Here is a 27,466-nt window from a genome sequence, read left to right on the forward strand (position 1 = left end):
TTCCTTACAGACTGGGAGAGCCTCCCCATTTTCACAGGGCCAATTATGAGTTGAACAGAGTCATTTTATAAACAATGGATTTAATCGTTTTAACAAACAGGAGTAATGTGAATGTTTTCAAAATGTCATCAGATGAATGCAGTTTATTATTTATCCAACTTGTTGATGTGATCAGATCATCTTGTGGAAAATATGAATTCCAGCCTAAATTGTCGTATTTTGTGTGTTAACATACAAATACTATAAATGTGGAAACTACATATTTCAATAATTGTATTAAAGTTAAAAAAAATGTAGGGATAACAATTCACATACGATGCTGAATTTCCCCATTTCAATATGTTTATTTGACCTCTTTCACTTGTTTATTTTGCTAAATAATTGCCATACATAATTGCCTACTATAAATAAGTCATTTAGAGAATGTTAGAATGTATTGTCTGTAAGTATTAAGGACCCACTTCAGTACCGGCCCATCGGGATTCGTCCCGAACGTCCCGATGGCCAGTCCGCCCCTGATCTAAAGTCATTCACTTGCAGAGATGTTTCCGAGGTAGGCTATTGTGACCAGGCCTGAACTCTCTGTGAGTATGTGTGAGTAACATCAACAATGTTGCTCTACTTCCTCCCTGCAGGGGTCATGCTGATTTCACCTCTTCATGAATGACATTGTTCTTTCACTTGGAAACATTCTTGGCATGGTTCAGTGGTAGCATAAAAAAAACAACGGTTTCATTTATTGTTTAGCGTGCACAATTGGGTCAGGTTCATGGAAGCAACATGGCTCAGCTCCCTGCCACTCCCTGGCATCATGAGGATGCTGTCCTCCGAGCATGTTTTACAGGTTTCTTCACCTTCTTGAATATAAAGGAACAAACGTATGAAAACATCTCGTAGCTTGAAAAATGACAAATAATTAAGCAAAATAATTAAACAAAATGCCTCTTGAGGGCATGAAGTGACAAAAACTTTCAACATGTCTTCATTAAAGCCCATTGTAATTTCAGGCTGATATTTCCTCACAGCAGCAGCTGCACACCTTTATCTGCCAAAAAGGCCACATTATTGACCCGAAAGTACACAAAAAGCACACTTCAGATACTCAAGGTCCTTGAGATGCTTCACGCTTTGAAATTTCACCGATATCTGTTTCTTCAACAAAACGTTCACATGTAAGAGGTTTATCTCTCATTCAGAACAATGGAAACCTTTGATCTCTGGACACCTCATTAGCTCAAATATAAACACCTGTGTCATGGAACATGATGATGTCATAACTCCAACTGACATGCTCAGAGCAGCAGACTTCAGATAATGGTTAATGGTCCTGCCCTCAACAGCTCTACGTCAATTATGGGGTGTCATCATATGCCGTTTCCATGGAAACGCATCCCTCGCCATAAAAGACGATGTCGCTTTACATTAACTCCTATGAAAATGTTCAAAAAGTGCTCAAACTTCACATGTGTGCTAACAGTCCAGCCGTGAAGACATCTACGGGACAGTTTTGAGATTTCTTCAAATACCGTTGCCAAGGCAACACAATGCTCGCCATGAAACACGGTTTTCTCATGGCTTCAGTGAAAATGCTCCAAACGGCCCAAAACTTCACAGGTTTGGTAACGATGCAGCCATCAACGCATCTAAGCGTATTATGGGGTGTCATCAAATGTCGTTGCCATGGCGACAGACCACTCGCCATGAAACACGATGTCGCTGTAAGTCCAATCGACACGGTCCAATCGTCCCCCAATCTTCACTTGTATATCACCGGTCCATGCCTCAACAGCTCTACGCCAAATCTGAGATCTCCCCATATGCCGTTTCCATGGCCATAAAAGACGATGTCGCTTTACATTAACTCCTATGAAAATGTTCAAAAAGTGCTCAAACTTCACATGTGTGCTAACAGTCCAGCCATGACGACATCTACGTGAGAGTTTTGAGATTTATTCAAATGCCGTTGCCATGGTAACACAAGGCTCGCCATGAAACACGGTTTTCTCATAACTTCAGTGAAAATGCTCCAAACGGCCCAAAACTTCACAGGTTTGGTAACGATTCAGCCATCCACACATCTAAGCGTATTATGGGGTGTCATCAAATGCCGTTGCCATGGCGACAGACCACTCGCCATGAAACACGATGTCGCTGTAAGTCCAATCGACACGGTCCAATCGTCCCCCAATCTTCACTTGTATATCACCGGTCCATGCCTCAACAGCTCTACGCCAAATCTGAGATCTCCCCATATGCCGTTTCCATGGCCATAAAAGACGATGTCGCTTTACATTAACTCCTATGAAAATGTTCAAAAAGTGCTCAAACTTCACATGTGTGCTAACAGTCCAGCCATGACGACATCTACGTGAGAGTTTTGAGATTTATTCAAATGCCGTTGCCATGGTAACACAAGGCTCGCCATGAAACACGGTTTTCTCATAACTTCAGTGAAAATGCTCCAAACGGCCCAAAACTTCACAGGTTTGGTAACGATTCAGCCATCCACACATCTAAGCGTATTATGGGGTGTCATCAAATGCCGTTGCCATGGCGACAGATCATTCGCCATCAAGTTAGTTCAAAAGTTTGCAGTTCAAATATTCTGCTGCTTTTCCAAGCCTTTTTACTTTCTTTTCTTCTCTCATCACACATTCAAGCCCCCAGTGTTCATGTATCATTTCAATCTAAATTCTTCACTTTCTTCTTACACATTACATTTGATTTCAGCATAGCAATTCAGCGTCAGCTTTTCAGCATAAAGCATTCCCACTAGCAATTTCTTCAGGAATTGCATTCTCTAGTTTAATATGCCCTTCAATAGTGTTCTATTTGTCAGATTTGTCAGATCTTCTATTATGAGATGTTTATATTGTATAATTGTTTAATTGTATAATCTAATATTTTGTATTTCAAATTTTACTGTGTTTTACATGCTGCTGCAAAAACATTTCCAAATTTGGGATCAATAAAGGATATCTTATCTTATCTTATGTAGGCTATTATGATCACATTTGGACATACTATCACAAAAATCCTTTTTTAAAAGTCATATTTTTGCTTTGTATCTTATCATTTATCCTATACCTCTTCAATAAATAAGTCTGGTGGAAGAGGTGGAAGAAGTACTCAGATATTTTATTAAATAAAATAAGATTTTAAAAGAAAAATACTCTGTTACAAGTAAAAGTCCTGCATTCAAAGTTGTACTTAGAAAAAAAAGTACAAATGTTTTTGCATCAAAATCATGGTTTAATCAGAATCAGTTTTACCAAGTCGGTTTACACACATGAGGAATTTGCTTTGGTATATGTAGTGGATACAAAGACACAGAAGAAAATGTAGCAAAACTAAATTAAATTAAAATAGGACTATTTAGAAAAACTATTTTAAGACTATTATGAAAAATGTAACAACATTTAAATATGACAAATACGATATACTGTATTTAAAGTGGAGAGCTGCGCTGATTTAAAAGAGGTAGTGCAACATGTTGTTCAGGATTTATAATTTAAAAAAGAACAAGATACTGTTCACATGATGTGCATTAATGTAATGCATAATGTTTTTCTGGGGTGGTTAAAAGTCAGTGTCAGTGGGGGGGCCGGGCCTTGTTGATGAGGCCGGTAGAGGAAGAAACTGTTCGGGTGGCGAGAGGTTTTGGTCCTGATGGAGCACAGCCTCCTGCCAGAGGGGAGAACAGTTTGTGTCCAGGGTGGGAGGGGTTGCCCACTATCTTCCCTGCCCGCCTCAGGGTCCTAGAGGCGTGCAGGCTGTGGTGAGATTGCATACTTCCTGAAGTCCACAACCATCTCCATTGTCTTGAGAGCGTTGAGCTCCAGGTGGTTGTCCCTGCACCAGGTCACCAAATGGTCCATCTCCCACCTAGGCAGACTCGTCCCCACCAGAGATGAGTCCGATGAGGGAGCCTAGGCTTTTAGTATATTATATATTATTATTATTATTATTATTATTATTATTATTATTATTATTATTATTATTATTATTATTATTATTATTTAGTATTAATGTCAATGTTGCACTGGTAAAGTGGTAGATTATTTAAATTATTGATATACTTCCTAGTAGTTTAACCTATAGTAATACATAATGATTAATACGTTGATTTATATTCTGTATTATTAATCCATACCTGCAAAGTAGCTCGTTACTAAAACATTTCTTCCAAAATGTAGTAAAGTAAAAGTACTTGAGTAAATGTACTGAGTTACACTCCCCACTGTCTACTTAGTTTTATAATGTTGACATACTACCTAACATTATACATAATAATGCAGCCCTCTCGACAACATCTTTTATTTTGGAAATTGGAACAGGAAGTTGTGTCCCCATGCGCTCGCCTCGTTGCCCTCGGTGCTGCTGATGTGATGCAGTTACGTTTGACATTTCATAGCATCATAGCTGCTAGTCGACTAAATACCTTCATAAGATGTAAACAAACCGTTTTGTTTATTATTTTTAAACTTTTGAACGTTTCGTCTTTAATTATTACTAGGACAGGTCTAAAGGAGAATTGTAACATTTACGTCAAGCTTATATTATTGTGTTATTAGCCAGTGGAGGCTATAACAGTCACAGGCTAATGACACTTGGCTAACGTGCTAGCAGTGAGCGTGCCCCCTGTCAAGCATCTTTTCGGAACTGAGATAATATACGTCCAGCGGCTTGAGGCATGTCGTTTGTATCCTGAAATAAGTTACAGGTAGACATGGTTGGTGACGTATGTAAGCAGAGCTAAGTTAGTACCGTAAACTGTTAAACGACTAGCGGAGCGTGCAGAGATGAACGCGCAGCTCGGGAGGAGTGGGCTCGTGGGGCTTGCTGTCGCAGCTACAGCAGGCTGTGGCTTGGTCGCCTACATCATCTACAAGGAGATCAGCAGGATAAGAGCCCAGAGACTGGTGCTGGAAGCCAGGCCGCCGTTAGACGGGGTGGGGGAAGCTGTGCTGCTGGGGGCGCTGGAGGCTGAGGCTCAGGGTGAGTTACTCAGTGCCTGACACTGACTGTCAGAAACATGTTGGTGTGTGAGTGAGAGGCATGGTTCCAACTGCGTAATACGAATTCAGGGGCTGAAGGTAATTGTCGCTTGAGTTATGGTGATGAGTCATATACCCAACATGGCAACTTTATAGACTTTGGCACGTTCTTGGTATTTTTCCCTAAATGCATTGCAGTTCTGGACCACCACAGCTGAGAGCAATTAGTGTTTTTCAATCCATGATTTAGTTTCTTTTGAGGCTTTCAAATTGGTATTTATTTTAGATCAATTTCAATTTACTGTCCGTGTCCAGTAAATGACAAATATCCTGAGTGTTGATGTCTTATATCTTATTAAAAGCACTGTAATCCCCTAAACATTTCATATGAAACTTAACATGTTTAGATGGAAGAGATAAGCATGAGTTGAGCATACTCTAGCTCCAGTCTGTGCCTGCTGTGCACATGACCTTAGATAATTAGATAAACATAGTAGGTACTTTTGCTGCAGCCCTCCTTCAAAGCTACCTTTTGCTTGCCTTCTGCATCCACAATAAATTGGTATTTTATCAAAATCTCAATATGATCTAGTGCAGTATCCATTTCCTAGTAAGCGCAACATTTGGTAAAGAGAACATGTGTGAAACTATCATCCTGAATTAAGTATTTGGTGGAGCTGCAGAGATATGTCATCCTTTAAACTATCTCCCAGCCATAATACAAACATTATTGTTCAAATTAAAATAAACCAATGATCATTTTAATATAGGCCTATATTTGAATAATTATGTGAATAATGTAATTCTAATTGTTCTATTACTGCGAATCATAATGAAATTGCAATTAGTCATTTTTTCTAAGTTATGCAGCCTTACCCTCATCCCCCCCCCTGCAGAGGCGGAGGCCCAGCAGCAGGCTCTGGCGGCGGTGCAGGCCGCGGTGCAGGGCCTGTCCCCAGAGCAGCAGCTGGAGGTGAGGAACCAGCTGGACGAGGTGCTGAGCTGTGTGTCCTCACTGCGCTCAGAGGTGGCCGAGCTGAGGGGGGGGCTGCAGGACATCGCCATGCAGATCATCCAGGATGTCAAGTGAGTTGCCGTGGTGATGTGAAGCGTCTGACTCTGACCTACTTAGCCTTTATAATAATAATAATATAATACATGTTATTTATATAGCGCTTTTCCTGGTGCAGAAAGCGCTTAATTAATGTATATATTATGTATCATACCAGGGCAGGACTTTTATCCAACACTCTTCTCATCAACAATATCTTACTTGAACTTAGTACCCTGGAGTACAGTCGATCATGACATCCTGATCTCTTGCTTGGAGCAGTGGGTGGGCATTGAGGGGAAAGCCCTGGAATGGTTCAGGTCATATCTGAAGGACAGAACTTTCTCTGTCAGCCTTGGTGACTCCGAGTCATCCTCTGCTCCACTCCTGTATGGGGTCCCACAGGGCTCAGTATTAGGCCCCCTGCTATTTCCCTCTATTTGCTCCCTCTTGGGTCCATACTTAGAAAGCACGGCATCGCATTGCACTGCTATGCTGATTTATGTCCCACTAACAAAGAAGGAGGATTACTCAATTAGCCCACTGCTAAAGTGCCTAGAGGACATAAGGCCTGGATGGCGTGCAACTTCCTAAAACTGAATGAAGGAAAAACAGAAGTAATGGTTTTTGGTAGCACCACTGGCACCACTTCTGTAGACCTGGGTTCCTTGGCTCAGTACACCAAGCCCACCATTACGAACCTTGGCATTAAAATAGACCCTGAACTAAAACTTGAGATTAAATCTGTGGTAAAAACGAGCTTTTCTCACCTGAGGCAGCTAGCCAAAGTAAAACCTTTTCTCTCCAGACAGCGGTTTGAGACAGTAATCCACGCCTTTGTCACCACTCGGCTGGATTACTGTAACTCTCTACATGGGGGTCAGTGGGTCCTCCCTCGCTCGTCTGCAGCGGGTGCAAAATGCCGCAGCAAGGCTTTTAACTGGCACACGGAAATATGACCACATTTCCCCCATTTTGGCTTCGCTCCATTGGCTGCCAATACATTTTAGGACTCATTTCAAAATCCTTTTATTTACTTTTAAATCCCTAAATGGCATGACCCCACCATATCTTTCTGAGCTGCTATACCCTTACACGCCCAATCGCCCTCTCAGGTCAGCGGATCAACTGCTCCTGAACGTGCCCAGAACCAAGTCAAAGCTCAGAGGGGGCCGTTGCTTCTCTGTAGCGGCTCCCACACTGTGGAACGATCTGCCCCTGCACATCAGACAGGCTCCCACACTGTGGAACGATCTGCCCCTGCACATCAGACAGGCTCCCACACTGTGGAACGATCTGCCCCCTGCACATCAGACAGGCTTCCACACTGTGGAACGATCTGCCCCTGCACATCAGACAGGCCGCCACACTGTGGAACGACCTGCCCCTGCACATCAGACAGGCTCCCACACTGTGGAACGACCTGCCCCTGCACATCAGACAGGCTCCCACACTGTGGAACGACCTGCCCCTGCACATCAGACAGGCTCCCACACTGTGGAACGACCTGCCCCTGCACATCAGACAGGCTCCACACTGTGGAACGACCTGCCCCTGCACATCAGACAGGCTCCCACACTGTGGAACGACCTGCCCCTGCACATCAGACAGGCTCCCACACTGTGGAACGACCTGCCCCTGCACATCAGACAGGCCGCCACACTGTGGAACGACCTGCCCCTGCATATCAGACAGGCTCCCACACTGTGGAACGACCTGCCCCTGCATATCAGACAGGCTCCCACACTGTGGAACGACCTGCCCCTGCACATCAGACAGGCTCCCACACTGTGGAACGACCTGCCCCTGCACATCAGACAGGCCGCCACACTGTGGAACGACCTGCCCCTGCATATCAGACAGGCCGCCACACTGTGGAACGACCTGCCCCTGCATATCAGACAGGCCGCCACACTGCCTGCTTTTAAATCGCTTCTTAAAACCCACCTCTTCTCCTTAGCGTATTAACATCTTTTAGAGCGTTGCTTTTAAATTGTCTATTGTTTTTACTTGTACTTGTTTTATGCTGTGTGATTTTTGGTATGTTTTGTTATGTTTATTTGACTGTACAGCACTTTGGTCTGGAGGTTTAAAGTGCTCTATAAATAAAGCTGTATTGTATTGATCCTTTGATTTCAAATAAGTTTGATCATTTCCAGGCTATATATCTGGGGAATGTTGATTTTTTTTAAATTTGTATTTCAATCAATGGGCATTACGGAAAGTAAGGAATTATATCGGACATTATGAATATTTGATGATTTAAAATTGAAAATAGATCTTGAATAAAAGTTTAAAAAAATAATAGAGTTGCTTACTAATGACACAAATAAAAGACCTACAAAGAAAAACCCATATTCAGATTAAATAATGTATTTGCTCTTGTCCCAAAAAAGTAACAGTAACTTTATGGCACAATATTAAGCAACCACGTCAAAGTCATGACACATGTAAGGATCAGTTACTAAGGATTGACCTAAAACTGCTCAGTAGGGGGATACAAATGAAGTGAACTCCTCATTGCTCTGAAGTTGTATGAAGCAACCACAAGTCGCATGATTTCACGTCATTATCGCTAGGGGTATTTAATGAGGGGTATTTAATGATGTATTTTATGTCGTAAAACAAAAGGTGAACACCTTATTTCACGCATCTAGCAAAAAACACGTAAAACAATTGACATTGAAGAGAGCGAACCTTTTTTAAGTGGGACTGGTCCTCCACCTTGGTGTTGTGTAGCTAACGTGAATGTTTGGTCCTTCTTCCCCACATTCAGGAAGGGAGTGGAGGAAAGTCAGCGGGTGCGTCGGCGGCGCCACGTGGTCCACAGGGAGCGCACCGAGTCCACCGGCTCCAGCTCCATCTACTTCACTGCCAGCCAGGGTATGGCCAGCGCATATGAGACCAGCGAAGGAGGGTACGTCTGCCGGTTGTGCTTGATGTGTTGGGGTGGCATGTCTGTTCTGCCTGGGGCCCCCAGAGTGTCTTGGGGCACCGCTGCTTATACCTGGTGCACAATCACATAATATCCTAATTGATATGATGGATCAGCAGTAAGATCTCCTAAAGCTGGTTTTATTGATTGTTTTAGCAATACTCCTCTGGGTTGTTTTGTAGTCATTTGATCCATTGTCATATGTTAGAACATATTAATTAGTGCATCTTAAAAGTTGTGAACTTGTTAGTGGCCTTGGTTTGTGGTGCAAATATCATTTTAATTCTTGACACCCGTAGAAGCCTGGAGTAATAATCTGTGGGTCGAGTAGTCATGTTACATTACGAAGGATCAACTGTTGGGGTTTGTAAAGGCCTCTTAACAAGCTCCATCAGATCAATCCTGTGAGACTGTGTCACTGCCTGAGTGTGAACAGTTTCATAGAGACTGCTCTCTAATGAGGAATGAGACCCTTTAAGCCCATTTCATTCACTTCCATCTTACTGGTGCAGATATATCAGAACCTGAGCAAGTCAAAGAAATGTATCTGCAGGGAGATCCAGTCGAGGGAAGAGTTTGTTTTTCCTTATTGGGGTGAACTGACCTTTTGAAATGTACTGAATGCAGAATAAAGCTTAAGATAAAGATAAGATGGGATGTAGGGCAGGTCTTTCTCACGCAGCATGCTAAAACAAGGCATTGCAAATCATGTGACAATTACAAGTAGAAAATAAACAAATAGAAACATCTCAAAATAGAAAAGAAAACAGAACTAAAAAGTAAGACGTACAACTTGACAGTGAAAGATGAATATGAAGACTATCCGTCAAATAAACACTATGAAGGGCCAATTTACAGCTAACACAATTTAAAAGTAGGATATTATTACATTTAGTGAGCAAGGAATAGCATATAAAATATAAATGTACAGTGTGAAGAAAGTTCCAGTCCAGTTATCAAAAGAACAAATATAATAATTTAATAGATCAATATCATGTGAAATTCCAAATGTGTGGTTATTGGAATACATTTCTTAATAATTGAAATCACCAAATAAATAAATCCCTAAATAAAAGGATGTTGGTCGCAGGTACTCGACGGCCTACGCTGAGTCGGACTACACAGACAGAGACACAGACAGGGAGGGGGGGCGGGAGCCGGAGCAGGAGTCTGAGGAAGACGAGGACCGGAGCTGCGCCACCGTCCTCACCCTCCGCCAGGAACACTCCCAGGAAGAGGAGGCGGAGGAGCGAGGGCTGGAGGAGGAGGACGAGGAGGAGGAGGACGAGGAGGGGGGGCTGACGCTGCTGACTGAAGTCCCCAGTGGGGAGCTGGCTCTCCTCCTGGCTCAGAGTGACGTCCTGCACACGGGGGACGCCCGTCTGAAGGCCGAGGGCTTCAGACTGCTGCTGGACAACAGAGCAGAGGTGAGGACAGGAGGCCTCCATCCTTTTACCAACCCAGTTCAGATGTAGCTCTGCGTATAAACCAAAGAGAACGTCCCCGTCCCCACGTTAACAATCACCTCTTCTATAGCTGGGGGAAACCCATATGGGGGGGAATCAGCCAGTGGAAAACGTGCCTATGTTCTATTCCTCTGTTTGTGTTGGAGAGTCAACAAAGTACATTTACTCAAATACTGTACTCATGTACAAAAGGAGACAAAACAAAAAGACGCTCTGACGCTCTCTGACTCTATGATGCTCCGACGCTCCGACTCAATGCCGCTCTGATGTTCTGACGCTCTGACTCTATGGACGCTCTGACGCGTCCGACTCTATGACGCTCTGACGCTCTGCGCTCTGACTCTATGACGCTCTGACGTTCTGACGCTCTGACTCTTGACGCTCTGAACTCTATGACGCTCCGACTCTATGACGCTCCGACTCTATGACGTTCTGACGCTCTGACTCTATGACGCTCTGACTCTATGACGCTCTGACTCTATGACGCTCTGACTCTATGACGCTCTGACGTTCTGACGCTCTGACTCTATGACGCTCTGACGCTCTGACTCTCTGACGCTATGACGCTCCGACTCTATGACGCTCCGACGCTCCGACTCTATGACGCTCTGACGCTCTGACTCTATGACGCTCTGACTCTCTGACGCTCTGACTCTCTGACGCTCTGACGCTCTGACGCTCTGACTCTATGACGCTCTGATGTTCTGACGCTCTGACGCTGTGACTCTCTGACGCTCCGACTCTATGACGCTCCAACGCTCCGACTCTATGACGATCTGACGCTCCGACTCTATGACGCTCTGACGCTCTGACTCTCTGACGCTCCGACTCTATGACGCTCCGACGCTCCGACTTCTATGACGATCTGACGCTCCCGACTCTATGACGTTCTGACGCTCTGACTCTATGACGCTCTGATGTTCTGACGCTCTGACGCTAACTCTATGACGCTCCGACTCTATGACGCTCCGACGCTCCGACTCTATGACGCTCCGACGCTCCGACTCTATGACGCTCCGACTCTATTGACTATATGACGCTCTGACGCTCCGACTCTATGACGCTCCGACGCTCCGACTCTATGACTATATGACGCTCTGACGCTCTGACTCTATTGACGCTCTGACTCTATGACTCTCTGACGCTCTGACTCTATGGACGCTCTCACTCTATGACTCTCTGACGCTTGACTCTATGACTCTATGACGCTCTGACGCTCTGACTCTATGACGCTCTGACTCTATGACTCTCTGACGCTCTGACGCTCTGACTCTATGACGCTCTGACGTTCTGACTCTATGACTGCTCTGACGCTCTGATGTTCTGACGCTCTGACTCTATGACGCTCTGACGCTCTGACTCATGACGCTCTGACTCTATGACTCTCTGACGCTCTGACGCTCTGACTCTATGACGCTCTGACTCTATGACTCTCTGACGCTCTGACTCTATGACTCTATGACGCTCTGCTCTATGACTCTATGACGCTCTGACTCTATGACTCTCTGACGCTCTGACTCTATGACGCTCTGGACTCTATGACTCCTCTGACGCTCGACTCTTATGACGCTCTGACTCGATGACTCTGACGCTCTGACTCTATGACTCTATGACTGACTCTATGACTCTATGACTCTATGACTCTATCACTGACTCTATCACTGACTCTATGACTGACTCTATGACTCTATGACTCTATGACTCTATGACTCTATCACTGACTCTATGACTGACTCTATGACTCTATGACTCTATGACGCTCTGACTCTATGACGCTCTGACTCTATGACTCTCTGACGCTCTGACTCTATGACGCTCTCACTCTATGACTCTCTGACGCTCTGACTCTATGACTCTATGACGCTCTGACGCTCTGACTCTATGACGCTCTGACTCTATGACTCTCTGACGCTCTGACGCTCTGACTCTATGACGCTCTGACGTTCTGACTCTATGACTCTCTGACGCTCTGATGTTCTGACGCTCTGACTCTATGACGCTCTGACGCTCTGACTCTATGACGCTCTGACTCTATGACTCTCTGACGCTCTGACTCTATGACGCTCTGACTCTATGACTCTCTGACGCTCTGACTCTATGACTCTATGACGCTCTGACTCTATGACTCTATGACGCTCTGACTCTATGACTCTCTGACGCTCTGACGCTCTGACTCTATGACGCTCTGACTCTATGACTCTCTGACGCTCTGACGCTCTGACTCTATGACGCTCTGACTCTATGACTCTGACGCTCTGACTCTATGACTCTATGACGCTCTGACTCTATGACTCTATGACTCTATGACTCTATGACTCTATGACGCTCTGACTCTATGACGCTCTGACTCTATGACTCTATGACTCTATGACTCTATGACGCTCTGACTCTATGACTCTCTGACTCTATGACTCTATGACTCTATGACGCTCTGACTCTATGACGCTCTGACTCTATGACTCTCTGACGCTCTGACGCTCTGACTCTATGACGCTCTGACGTTCTGACTCTATGACTCTCTGACGCTCTGATGTTCTGACGCTCTGACTCTATGACGCTCTGACGCTCTGACTCTATGACGCTCTGACTCTATGACTCTCTGACGCTCTGACGCTCTGACTCTATGACGCTCTGACTCTATGGACTCGCTGACGCTCTGACTCTATGACTCTATGACGCTATGACTCTATGACTCTTATGACGCTCTGACTCTATGACTCTCTGACGCTCTGATCTATGACGCTCTGACTCTATGACTCTCTGACGCTCTGACTCTATGACGCTCGACTCTATGACTCTATGACGCTCTGACTCTCTGACCCTCTGACGCTCTGACTCTATGCCGCTCTGAACTCTATGACTCTCTGACGCGTGCTGCTACTTCTGACTCTATGACGCTTCTGACTCTATGACTCTGCCGCTCTGACTCTATTGACTCTTTATGACTCTATGACTCTTATGACGCTCTGACTCTATGACGCTCTGACTCTATGACTCCTATGACGCTCTGACTCTCTGACGCTCTGACGCTCTGACTCTATGACGCTCTGACTTCTATGACTCTCTGACGCCTCTGACGTCTTGACTCTATGACGCTTGACTCCTATGACTCTATGACGCTCTGACTCTAGACTCTCTGGACTCTATGACTCTATGACGCTCTGACCTTTCTTATGACCTCTGACTCTATGACTGACGCTCTGACTCTATGACGCTCTGACTCTATGACGCTCTGACTCTATGACTCTATGACTCTATGACTCTATGACTCTATGACGCTCTGACTCTATGACTCTCTGACTCTATGACTCTATGACTCTATGACGCTCTGACTCTATGACGCTCTGACTCTATGACTCTCTGACGCTCTGACGCTCTGACTCTATGACGCTCTGACGTTCTGACTCTATGACGCTCTGACGCTCTGACGCTCTGACTCTATGACGCTCTGACTCTATGACTCTCTGACGCTCTGACTCTATGACTCTATGACGCTCTGACTCTATGACTCTATGACGCTCTGACTCTATGACTCTCTGACGCTCTGACTCTATGACGCTCTGACTCTATGACTCTCTGACGCTCTGACTCTATGACGCTCTGACTCTATGACTCTGACGCTCTGACTCTATGACTCTATGACGCTCTGACTCTATGACTCTATGACTCTATGACTCTATGACTTCTATGACGCTATGGACGCTCTGACTCTATGAACCTCTATGGACTCTATGACTCTATGGACTCTATGACTCATGACTCTATGACGCTCTGACTCTAGAATCTCTACGCTCTGACTCTATGACGCTCTACCTATGACTCTATGGACGCTCTGCTCTGACCTCTATGACAGATCTGACTCTATGACGCTCTGACGCTCTGACTCTATGACGCTCTGACTCTATGACTCTCTGACGCTCTGACGCTCTGACTCTATGACGCTCTGACGTTCTGACTCTATGACTCTCTGACGCTCTGATGTTCTGACGCTCTGACTCTATGACGCTCTGACGCTCTGACTCTATGACGCTCTGACTCTATGAACTCTCTGACGCTCTGACGCTCTGACTCTATGACGCTCTGACTCTATGACTCTCTGACGCTCTGACTCTATGACTCTATGACGCTCTGACTCTCTGACTCTATGACGCTCTGACTCTATGACGCTCTGACGCTCTGACTCTATGACGCTCTGACTCTATGACTCTCTGACGCTCTGACGCTCTGACTCTATGACGCTCTGACTCTATGACTCTGACGCTCTGACTCTATGACTCTATGACGCTCTGACTCTATGACTCTATGACTCTATGACTCTATGACTCTATGACGCTCTGACTCTATGACGCTCTGACTCTATGACTCTATGACTCTATGACTCTATGACTCTATGACGCTCTGACTCTATGACTCTATGACTCTATGACTCTATGACTCTATGACGTCTGGACTCTATGACGCTCTGACTCTATGACTCTATGACGCTCTGACTCTATGACGCTTGACTCTATGACTCTCTGACGCTCTGACGCTGACTCTATGACGCTCTGACGTTCTGACTCTATGACTCTCTGACGCTCTGATGTTCTGACGCTCTGACTCTATGACGCTCTGCCGCTCTGACTCTATGACGCTCTGACTCTATGACTCTCTGACGCTCTGACGCTCTGACTCTATGACGCTCTGACTCATGACTCTCTGACGCTCTGACTCTATGACTCTATGACGCTCTGGACTCTATGACTCTATGACGCTCTGACTCTATGACTCTCTGACGCTTGACTCTATGACGCTCTGACTCTATGACTCTCTGACGCTCTGCCTCTATGACTGACTCTATGACTGACTCTATGACTCTATGACTCTATCACTGACTCTATGACTCTATGACTGACTCTATGACTGACTCTATGACTGACTCTATGACTCTATGACTGACTCTATGACTCTATGACTGACTCTATGACTCTATGACTCTATGACTCTATGACTCTATGACGCTCTGACGCTCTGACTCTATGACGCTCTGACGCTCTGACTCTATGACGCTCTGACTCTATGACTCTCTGACGCTCTGACTCTATGACTCTATGACGCTCTGACGCTCTGACTCTATGACGCTCTGACTCTATTGACCTCTGACGCTCTGACGCTCTGACTCTATGACGCTCTGACGTTCTGACTCTATGACTCTCTGACGCTCTGATGTTCTGACGCTCTGACTCTATGACGCTCTGACGCTCTGACTCTATGACGCTCTGACTCTATGACTCTCTGACGCTCTGACGCTCTGACTCTATGACGCTCTGACTCTATGACTCTCTGACGCTCTGACTCTATGACTCTATGACGCTCTGACTCTATGACTCTATGACGCTCTGACTCTATGACTCTCTGACGCTCTGACGCTCTGACTCTATGACGCTCTGACTCTATGACTCTCTGACGCTCTGCGCTCTGACTCTATGACAGCTCTGACTCTATGACTCTGACGCTCTGACTCTATGACTCTATGACGCTCTCTGACTCTATGACTCTATGACTCTATGACTCTATGACTCTATGACGCTCTGACTCTATGACGCTCTGACTCTATGACTCTATGACTCTATGACTCTATGACGCTCTGACTCTATGACTCTATGACTCTATGACTCTATGACTCTATGACTCTATGACGCTCTGACTCTATGACTCTCTGACGCTCTGACTCTATGACGCTCTGACTCTATGACTCTCTGACGCTCTGACGCTCTGACTCTATGACGTTCTGACGTTCTGACTCTATGACTCTATGACGCTCTGATGTTCTGACTCTATGACGCTCTGACGCTCTGACTCTATGACGCTCTGACTCTATGACTCTCTGACGCTCTGACGCTCTGACTCTATGACGCTCTGACTCTATGACTCTCTGACGCTCTGACGCTCTGACTCTATGACTCTATGACGCTCTGACGCTCTGACTCTATGACGCTCTGACTCTATGACGCTCTGACTCTATGACGCTCTGACTCTATGACGCTCTGACTCTATGACTCTCTGACGCTCTGACGCTCTGACTCTATGACGCTCTGACTCTATGACTCTCTGACGCTCTGACTCTATGACTCTATGACGCTCTGACTCTATGACGCTCTGACGTTCTGACTCTATGACGCTCCGACGCTCCGACGCTCTGACGCTCTGACTCTATGACGCTCTGACTCTCTGACGCTCTGATTCTATGACGCTCTGACGTTCTGACGCTCTGACTCTATGACGCTCTGATGTTCTGACGCTCTGACGCTCTGACTCTCTGACGCTCCGACTCTATGACGCTCCAACGCTCCGACTCTATGACGATCTGACGCTCCCGACTCTATGACGCTCTGACGTTCCGACTCTATGACGCTCTGACTCTATGACGCTCTGACTCTATGACTCTCTGACTCTCTGACGCTCTGACTCTATGACGCTCTGACGTTCTGACTCTATGACGCTCTGACGCTCTGACTATGACGCTCTGATGTTCTGACTCTATGACGCTCTGACGCTCTGACTCTATGACGCTCTGACGTTATGACTCTCTGACGCTCTGACGTTCTGACGCTCTGACTCTATGACGCTCTGATGTTCTGACGTTCTGACGCTCTGACTCTCTGACGCTCTGACTCTCTGACGCTATGACGCTCCGACTCTATGACGCTCCGACGCTCCGACTCAATGCCGCCGCTCTGACGCTCTGACTCTATGACGCTCTGACGTTCTGACGCTCTGACTCTATGACGCTCCGACGTTCTGACGCTCTGACTCTGTGACGCTCTGACGCACTGACTCTCTGACACTATGACGCTCTGACTCTATGACGCTCTGACTCTATGACGCTCCGACGTTCTGACGCTCTGACTCTATGACGCTACGACTCTTATGACGCTCCGACGCTCTGACGCTCCGACGCTCTGACGCTCCGACTCTCTGACGCTCTGACTCTCTGACGCTCTGACTCTCTGACTCTCTGACGCTCTGACTCTATGACGCTCTGACTCTCTGACGCTCTGACTCTCTGACGCTCTGACGCTCTGACTCTATGACGCTCTGACGCTCTGACTCTATGACTCTCTGACGCTCTGACTCTATGACGCTCTGACGCTCTGACTCTATGACGCTCTGACTCTATGACGCTCTGACTCTATGACGCTCTGACGCTCTGACTCTCTGACTCTATGACGCTCTGACGCTCGACTCTATGATGCTCTGACCTCTCTGACGCTCTGACTCTCTGATCGCTCCGACTCTCTGACGCTCCGACTCTCTGACGCTCCGACTCTCTGACGCTCTGACTCTCTGACGCTCCGACTCTCTGACGCTCCGACTCTATGACGCTCCTGACTCTCATGACGCTCCGACGCTCTGACTCTCCGACGCTCTGACTCTCCGACTCTCTGACTCTATGACGCTCTGACTCTATGACGCTCTGACTCTCTGACTCTATGACTCTATGACGCTCTGACGCTCTGACTCTATGACGCTCTGACTCTCTGACTCTATGACTCTATGACGCTCTGACTCTATGACGCTCTGACGCTCTGACTCTATGACGCTCCGACGCTCTGACTCTCTGACGCTCTGACTCTCCGACGCTATGACGCTCCGACGCTCTGACTCTATGACGCTCTGACTCTATGACGCTCTGACTCTATGACGCTCTGACTCTATGACGCTCTGACTCTATGACGCTCTGACGCTCTGACTCTATGACGCTCTGACTCTATGACTCTCTGACTCTATGACGCTCTGACTCTATGACGCTCTGACTCTATGACGCTCTGACTCTATGACGCTCTGACTCTCTGACTCTATGACGCTCTGACTCTATGACGCTCTGACGCTCTGACTCTATGACGCTCTGACTCTATGACGCTCTGACTCTATGACGCTCTGACTCTATGACGCTCTGACTCTATGACGCTCTGACTCTCTGACTCTATGACGCTCTGACTCTATGACGCTCTGACTCTATGACGCTCTGACGCTCTGACTCTATGACTCTATGACGCTCTGACTCTCTGACTCTATGACTCTATGACTCTATGACGCTCTGACTCTCTGACTCTATGACGCTCTGACGCTCTGACTCTCTGACTCTATGACTCTATGACGCTCTGACGCTCTGACTCTATGACGCTCTGACTCTATGACGCTCTGACTCTATGACGCTCTGACTCTATGACGCTCTGACTCTCTGACGCTCTGACTCTCTGACTCTATGACGCTCTGACTCTCTGACTCTATGACGCTCTGACGCTCTGACTCTCTGACTCTATGACTCTATGACGCTCTGACTCTCTGACGCTCTGACTCTATGACGCTCTGACGCTCTGACTCTATGACGCTCTGACTCTATGACGCTCTGACGCTATGGGACGCCTGACTCTCTGACTACTCTGACGCTCTGTCTCTGACTCTCTGACGCTCTGACGCTATGACGCTCTGACTCTCTGACTATGACTCTCTGACTCTCTGACTCTATGACGCTCTGACTCTCTGACTCTATGACTCTCTGACTCTCTGACGCTCTGACTCTCTGACGCTCTGACTCTCTGACTCTCTGAACGCTCTGACGCTCCTGACTCTCTGACGCTCTGACTCTCTGACGCTCTGACTCTCTGACGCTCCGACTCTCTGACGCTCTGACGCTCTGACTCTCTGACGCTCTGACTCTCTGACGCTCTGACTCTATGACGCTCTGACTCTCTGACGCTCTGACTCTATGACGCTCTGACTCTCTGACTCTATGACGCTCTGACTCTATGACGCTCTGACGCTATGACGCTCTGACGTTCTGACGCTCTGACTCTATGACGCTCTGACGCTCTGACTCTATGACGCTCTGACTCTCTGACTCTCTGACGCTCTGACGCTATGACGCTCTGACTCTCTGACTCTATGACTCTCTGACGCTCTGACTCTCTGACGCTCTGACGCTATGACGCTCTGACTCTCTGACTCTCTGACGCTCTGACTCTATGACTCTCTGACGCTCTGACGCTATGACGCTCTGACTCTCTGACTATGACTCTCTGACTCTCTGACTATGACACTCTGACTCTCTGACTCTCTGACGCTCTGACTCTCTGACTCTCTGGACTCTCTGGACTCTCTGACTCTCTGACGCTCTGACGCTCTGACTCTCTGACGCTCTGACGGCTCTGACGCTCTGACCTCTGACGCTCTGACTCTATGACGCTCTGACGCTCTGACTCTCTGACGCTCTGACGCTCTGACTCTATGAGCTCTGGACGCTCTGACTCTATGACGCTCTGACTCTCTGACGCTCTGACTCTCTGACGCTCTGACTCTATGACGCTCTGACGCTCTGACTCTATGACGCTCTGACTCTATGACGCTCTGACTCTCTGACTCTCTGACGCTCTGACTCTCTGACGCTCTGACGCTCTGACTCTCTGACGCTCTGCCGCTCTGACTCTATGACGCTCTGACGCTCTGACTCTCTGATCTCTGACCTCTATGACGCTTGACTCTATGACGCTCTGACGCTCTGACTCTATGACGCTCTGACTCTATGACGCTCTGACGCTATGACGCTCTGACTCTCTGACTCTGACTCTATGACGCTCTGACTCTATGACGCTCTGACGCTCTGACTCTATGACGCTCTGACGCTCTGACTCTATGACGCTCTGACCTCTATGACGCTCTGACTCTATGACGCTCTGGACTCTATGGACGCTCCGACTCTCTGACGCTCCGACTACTCTGACTCTCCGACGCTCTGACTCCTCTGACGCTCTGACTCTCTGACGCTCCGACTCTATGACGCTCCGACGCTCTGACTCTCTGACGCTCTGACGCTCCGACTCTCTGACGCTCTGACGCTCTGACTCTCTGACGCTCTGACTCTCTGACTCTCTGACGCTCTGACTCTATGACGCTCTGACTCTATGACGCTCTGACTCTATGACGCTCTGACTCTATGACTCTATGACTCTATGACTCTCTGACTCTATGACGCTCTGACTCTATGACGCTCTGACTCTATGACGCTCTGACTCTCTGACGCTCTGACTCTCTGACTCTATGACGCTCTGACTCTCTGACTCTATTGACGCTCTGACCTCTTCTGACGCTCTGACTCATCTGGCACTCTATGACGCTCTGACTCTCTGACTCTTTATGACGCTCTGACTCTCTGACTCTATGACGCTCTGACTCTATGACGCTCTGACTCTATGACGCTCTGACTCTCTGACGCTCTGACTCTATGACGCTCTGACTCTCTGACTCTCTGACGCTCTGACTCTCTGACGCTCTGACTCTCCGACGCTCTGACTCTCTGACGCTCTGACTCTCTGACTCTATGACGCTCTGACTCTTCTGCAACGCCTCTGACTCTATGACGCTCTCTGACTCTCTGCACTCTCTGACGCCTCCGACGCTCCTGACTATATGACGCTCTGACGATCTGACGCCAATCTGACGCTCCGGACGCTCTGACTATCTGCCGACTCTCCGACGATCCGACGCTCTGACTCTCTGACGTTCTGACGCTCCGACGCTCTGACGCTCTGACGATCTGACGCTCCGATGCTCTGACTCGATGACGCTCTGACGCTATGACGCTCTGACGCTGCACTGACTGATAAACAACCCACATCGCTATTTTCCCAAGCTACAGTAGATGTGATATTACTTCAGCTTTTAACGTATTTGTTGTATATTTGCAGATCCGTTTTAAATGAGAAAAACATATTTTTTTAAATTTACAAACCTTTTATTGCCTGAGATGAAGGTATAACACATTTACACATGGATTGTCAGTCTGTTCACACAAATAATATTGACACAAATGTACTTCCATAAAACGACTTTGTACACAAGCATATGAAAGTAGTGATTATAAGAAAGCCCCACAATAACTTAGAACTGTGATTCAGAGGAATCGATTTATGAATTACAATTGGACCACTTAGCGATCCCAAAACACTGCTCTTTCTCTCCCTCCGTGTGTGCAGTATGGAGATAGCAGGGAGTTTCTATGGCGGACTGGCTCGGGCCTACAGTGATATGTACGAGTCAACTGAGGACAAACAAGAGAAGAAGACCTACGCACACCAAGGTAACACACACACACACACACCCTGATATAATCATATTACTCTTATCATGACTAAGAGTATTGAATACATTAAAACAAAGAAACAAAGAACCAGTCAAATAAAGCATCCATTAAAATATGTTGCTTGTTTATATTTTTACAAAATCCAATTTTAAGAATATAATAACATGTTCAAAGGCAAATAGGCCCTAGCAAAAAGAGAACTAGACTGACTGCAATGTGTGCAAACGTGCAGAAAATGTGAATGTCTCCACCTTTTCTTGGGTGGGGGTTTTTGTCCCTGAGCTGTGAGCTGCTGTTTCAGGTCGAGAGGAGGCGGAGTCAGCCCTGAAGAAGAACGGCCTGAATGCTGAGTGCCACAAACGGTAAGAACTTGCATTTATATATATATATATATATATATTCTGGATATTGCTGCCACTGCCGGCTGCTGTACTTTGATGTCACATCGTGTAAATATTGTCTTTGTCTTAATTTGTTACAAAAGTCTTAACCGGTATCAGAATTCTTTAATTGTCCCGCAACTGGGAAATGACGGTATTACAAAAGCAAGAGTTGTTGTACATATTATATAAAAAGAAGGCACACGTTATTAAAAACACAATAAGTAAAAAGTAACTTAGTAGCAGTATAGTTTCAAAAGAAATGACCATATCAAAATATAGAAGTAGCTGGTACTGTTTACAGATTGAAAAATAAATGAAAGAAGAAATAAAGCATGAATTGCACGAGGACAATTTTTTTTAAATAGCTTTTATAATTGTAATATAAAATTCCTCCTAAGTGTAAACCTACTTGGTAAAAACTGATTCTGATCATTGTGTTTTTGGCTCCAGGTTTGCAGTGCTGACAGGACTCTCCTCGCAGCATGAGAGCATGCACAGCAAACTGAAGAGCAGCCACATATTAAAGGTCACACACACACACACACACGCACACACGCACACACACACACACACACACACGCATACACACACACACACACACACACACATACACATACACATACACATACCACACACCCCATTTGAGTCTTAAGCTCATTGTATGTTTCAGATACAGTTTGCTTTAATGACGTTTGTTTTCCCCTCAGGAGCATCTGGACCGTGCCCTCGCGCTCCGAGATGATGACCCCATGTGTTTCTACCTGCTGGGCAGATGGTGCTATGAGGTGAGGGGGGGGGGGCTGTTATTGTTAACTGGTTAGATCCAGTTATTCACCAGAACATCACCAGAACATTCAACACTGTGATACATGTGTCTCGGTCACAAGCGGTTGTTTCTGTGAGCAGCGAATGTTGTGTCACGATAAATGTTACAGCCATTGTGAGACAGCATTTTCACTGAAGTACTTCCAGGTCATTTCACTCCATATGGAACCTTCCTAAGACGATTCCACCACAACCCAGTTCTGAATGGCCAACACATGCTTAAGGGAATATGATGGTTTTTATGACAGCTGTGTGTGTGTATGTGTGTGTGTCTGTGTGTGTGTGCAGGTAACCACTCTGGACTGGCTGGAGAAAAAAGCGGCCGCTGCCCTCTACCAGACCCCCCCCACCTCCACACTGCATGACGCGCTTGAGAACTTCCTGAAGGTACCAGAGTTCTGCAGAGAGGTTTCCTCCCCCTCATTTAGTTTTCTCCAGATATCATTGTGTATGTTGTCCTGCGGTGTGAAGCCACTGGCAGAACAGACCCTCTGCTCCTCAGCACTCTTGTAAATCCTCTAACCCAGTGGTTCCCAAACTTTTTGTGCCCAAGGCACACCAAAGGACAAGTACAAATCTCAAGGCACACCTATTGTGCAAAATAGCCCTTATAACACGTGTTATCACTCATATCATGTAAAATATCTGTAAATGTGCATAATTATTTACTAATGCCAAATAAAATGTGACAAAGACAACTATATTACTCATGAAATATTTATTAACGAAATATTTCAGAAGTTAATTTGAAACTTTATGAAATTAGGCTTCATCAAAGCAGCAACACACTCATTTAAACCAGACAGGTCACACAATAAAAAATGAGGCAAAGACTCAGCAGAAATTCAGCACAGAGAACTGTCAATGCAAGGAAGCTGCACTGTCCATGGGCCTGAACTACAAATTATAAATGTAACATTTCAGCAATCAGCATTGAAACATGTGCTATTGTAAATATTTTTGCCGACTTACAAATTAGTGAGATACATGTGCCTGTTGGGGCGCGCAGATTTTTTTAATCCTTGGTGGCACTGAGGAGAGGGCCACTCGCAAGTCCTGTTCAACAGAGAGCCGTGACCTCCTGTTGTTCTTCATGTAAACCAGAGTAGAGAACGCCAACTCACACAGGTAGGTAGTGGGAAAAAGAAGAAGTTGCTCAATCGCGTGGTGGGAGATGCTTGGGTACTCCGATGCAGAAGCCAACCAAAACTGATCCAGTGGGAGCTCACTAAATTTGAGTTTCAGTGTGCGGTCCACACGGAGCTCTGCGCACTCCTCTCTCTCTTTCATAGTGAGCTTTTCTGTTGGGAATTCCTGGTGGAATGGGTCTCGGATCCAGTCATAGTCCTCGATGTCAGCCACACGTGGAAAATAGCGGTCAAACCTCTCTTTTAAGGTCTGAAGGTGTTTGGCATATACAGCGCGCTCCCTAGCTGCCTGCGGCGCAGCTGATGCATGAACATGTCCATGGAGCCCTGTTCCAAAGCCTCGCGCCACAGGATAAGTTTGCCCATAAACCCCCGAATCTTGTCTGTGGATGATAAAATGTTTTCATTCCTGCCCAGAAGCTTGGCGTTTAACTCGTTGAGATGCCCAAATATGTCTGCGAGGTAAGCCAGCCTGGCGCACCACCTCTCCGCCTCTGTATTATGAAATGAGTGCATACAAAGTACTGATATAGTAAATTAAAAAATAATTATTTTTGTGTAGTTGTATATTGCAATAATAACGTATGGTTGTCACAAAATCCCACGGCACACCCGGACTTGCCTCACGGCACACCGTTTGGGAACCACTGCTCTAACCCACAACAATGTCTGCAATAAAACACTCAATAACCTCTGAGCCCCTTACCCACAATGCTTTTAGAAAAATAACTGGCCGCTTTGGTTTTCATTTTCTTGACATTTTCCACATTGAGTCAGTGTTTGATAAAGTAAATCTTGGTCTTGTGTACTTCAGGCAGAGGAGCTCAGTCCGGGTTTCTCCAAGACCGTCAGACTCTACATCGCAAAGGTAATCATCACACACTCAGCCCAGTCTGTTATTGTAATACTATAGGATATTGATGACTTTATGCATTGCAAAGAGTGCAGCTACATAGAGCCTTTTTTAGTTTTCTTTGATTTGAACCATGGTGGAATGACAATTTCAACAAGACTGACACAATCAGTCATCAGTCAGTCAGTTCACACACATCACACACACCACACACATCACACACACTGCTGGCATCAGCACCACTTCCCCTTCAGGTACACTGCATTCTCCAATGTTCATAAATCCACTAAGAAGTCAGAAAAACTTCAGATGTTGTCTCATAATCATGAGATTTAGACATTAAACCAGTAGCAAACACATGCTACGTTATTATTGTTTGTATCCATGGTTACAGTGTGAACAGAAACAGCTTTCAGTTAGGGTTGGCACTACTTTCCATCTTACATTTATCAGCGTTTACAAATAGGGAAAAAGACAGGGCAAGGTGAAGCCAAGTCCCCAGGAAGTGAGCAAAATGGTGGCTCTGCGGCTTCAGTGTCAGTACGTGACGTCATTGGGACAAATACACTCATCATGGTTTTTTTTAAAAGCAGGCTCAACACCACAACATTCCTAAAGTTACAAAACGCCCTAAGAGCGTGCGCCGATCTCTACGGGCCCGATACGGTACTTTTACATTTTGGCTTCATGCCCCACTGAGCAACTTTGATAGGGATGAAAGGGGCTTCACCTCGCTGTATCCACTCGTCTTTATACATCCACGGGTGAAGCCCACACTTAAATCACTGACCTCAATTTCCTGTTTGTGTCCCTTATTTCCCATCGTGAGGGACATGTCCCATAAACACTCATCATCAAATAGTCAAATAGTGAGAACTGAGCCGAAACAGGAGAGGGTTTTAATATGTTGTGAATGTGACTTTCTGATGAATAGTTTGGGCTCACATCCCATCACATTCCTCTTCTCTCTGTGCACTAACCTTCATGTCGTTGCTCTGGCAGTGTCACAAGGAGCTGGGGAACATCTCTGAGGCCATGAACTGGACCCAGCTGGCTCTGAAGATGACGACAAACTCTAATGATGTAAGAGCTTTTAACTCCATAACATTCACCTAACTGCATTTCAATATTTCTGTTTCATCTTTGATTATTGGGAGTTGTGTACACAGTGCTGCAGATGACCTCCAGAAGCATTCCTCCGATGTGTCATTGAGCTTCTATGATTATCGTTGTTTCTTTTTCCTTTTTTAAGGATGAAACGTCTAAACTGGAGGCTGAGCTTCAACTCTTAACGGACACTAAAATCTGAAAAACAACATTTCTAAAGAGATCCAACGGGCGGAGCCACCCAGCTGATGGCACTGATTGGCTAGTCAGGCCGCCAATCAGTGCTCATCCAATCAGATGTGCCGCACTAATGGCAGAAGTTTCTTTCTCTTCTTTGGTGGATATCTTTGTCACACTGTCACTGTGAAATTAAATGGAGTTTATTAATGCATATTTATTTTCTTTAATATGGCTTAATTTAATAAAAATCACCATACATAATATATATATATTGTAATGTTTATGGTATCTTTAATGTTTTTTTAACCATTTGTTTGCCTTTTTAACTGATAATCAGTGATTAAACACAAGTAGGTTTTGTTTTTTAGCATCACATTCATAATGGAAGGATCAGTACTCCACATTACAAGAAACATGTTTTATTGGTAGAGCATCTCAGAGAACAAATCTAAATACCTCTAGAGGGAAATTCTTTTTAATTTGTTGTCATTTTTATTATGACCCCCCCCTCCCCCCTCAGTGGAACACATGTGGAGACGTGCCCCCTCACTGACTGATACATGTGGTACAGCTATCTGGAAGCAGCTGCTGGAGCACTTTGATCAGGGACGTTTTAGAGCTTTAAGGGGAAGGGACTTTGGTAACCAAAATAATGAATACATCCAATTATTTTGCCTTCATAGATTAAGATATTTAAAGAGAATAGTGTACACTTTTTTTCCTATCATTGTTCTGCTAGGTTGACAGATGCTTGTTTTGTGGAGATGACGGTCACTTAATTACTTGTAGCTATAGTAACACACGTAGTGTTTTGATAAGAGTATCAGTCTTAAACTTTTGTTTTTGATTTAGTAAATAAAAAGGTAGTATAAGAAACTGTATTGGACCGAATACAGCCACTTGTGAAAAAGTGCATGGAGTGTTCTGTTTGGTTGTGAATGAAAAGTATTCCAATATTTTTGTACCTTCAATTTTCCTTTGAGTTGATTTGCTGCCTTTGATCTCTGCGTGTTTGTTTTATTCCTTTCTGAAGTTGAAGTGAAGCTGCAGTATGTTGGCAGGTTTATTACTTTCTGATGTAACATTATTTTAAATGGCACTTTGTTTTCAATTTATTTATTTTTGTTGAGGTTCATTTTGCAATTGCTGCTGTGAAAAAAATTGATGTTATATTTCCTTAAAGGTGGGGTAGGTAAGTTTGAGAAACCGGCTCGAGATCACTAGAATTTGAAAATACACAACTGGAGAAAATCTCCCACTTCCTTACAGAGCCCCTCCTCCAACACACACGAAAGCGCACATGACCAATGAGGGCACGAGATAAGTTTGTGCACATATGGAAGGCTGACAGGCAGGTAGGCCATCCAGTTATTTTAGCCGGGCCGGCTAAAATGATTGG

At 45.6% G+C, this 27,466-nt stretch overlaps 1 protein-coding gene across 1 annotated transcript; it reads left to right on the forward strand.

The window, feature by feature from the left end:
- The first annotated feature begins 4,364 nt into the window (after positions 1-4,364).
- On the forward strand, positions 4,365-26,332 carry rmdn3 (regulator of microtubule dynamics 3). The gene is given in 13 exon segments (XM_034150544.1): positions 4,365-4,998; positions 5,894-6,083; positions 8,825-8,965; positions 10,074-10,410; positions 21,465-21,494; positions 21,496-21,568; positions 21,873-21,933; positions 22,405-22,480; positions 22,662-22,739; positions 23,068-23,166; positions 24,742-24,795; positions 25,783-25,863; positions 26,033-26,332. Coding segments are annotated over 13 exon segments (1,473 nt in total). The 5' UTR covers positions 4,365-4,802; the 3' UTR covers positions 26,090-26,332.
- The last annotated feature ends 1,134 nt before the right edge of the window (positions 26,333-27,466 follow it).

This window comes from Trematomus bernacchii, unplaced genomic scaffold (assembly GCF_902827165.1).
Source record: "Trematomus bernacchii unplaced genomic scaffold, fTreBer1.1, whole genome shotgun sequence".
Taxonomy (NCBI): domain Eukaryota; kingdom Metazoa; phylum Chordata; class Actinopteri; order Perciformes; family Nototheniidae; genus Trematomus; species Trematomus bernacchii.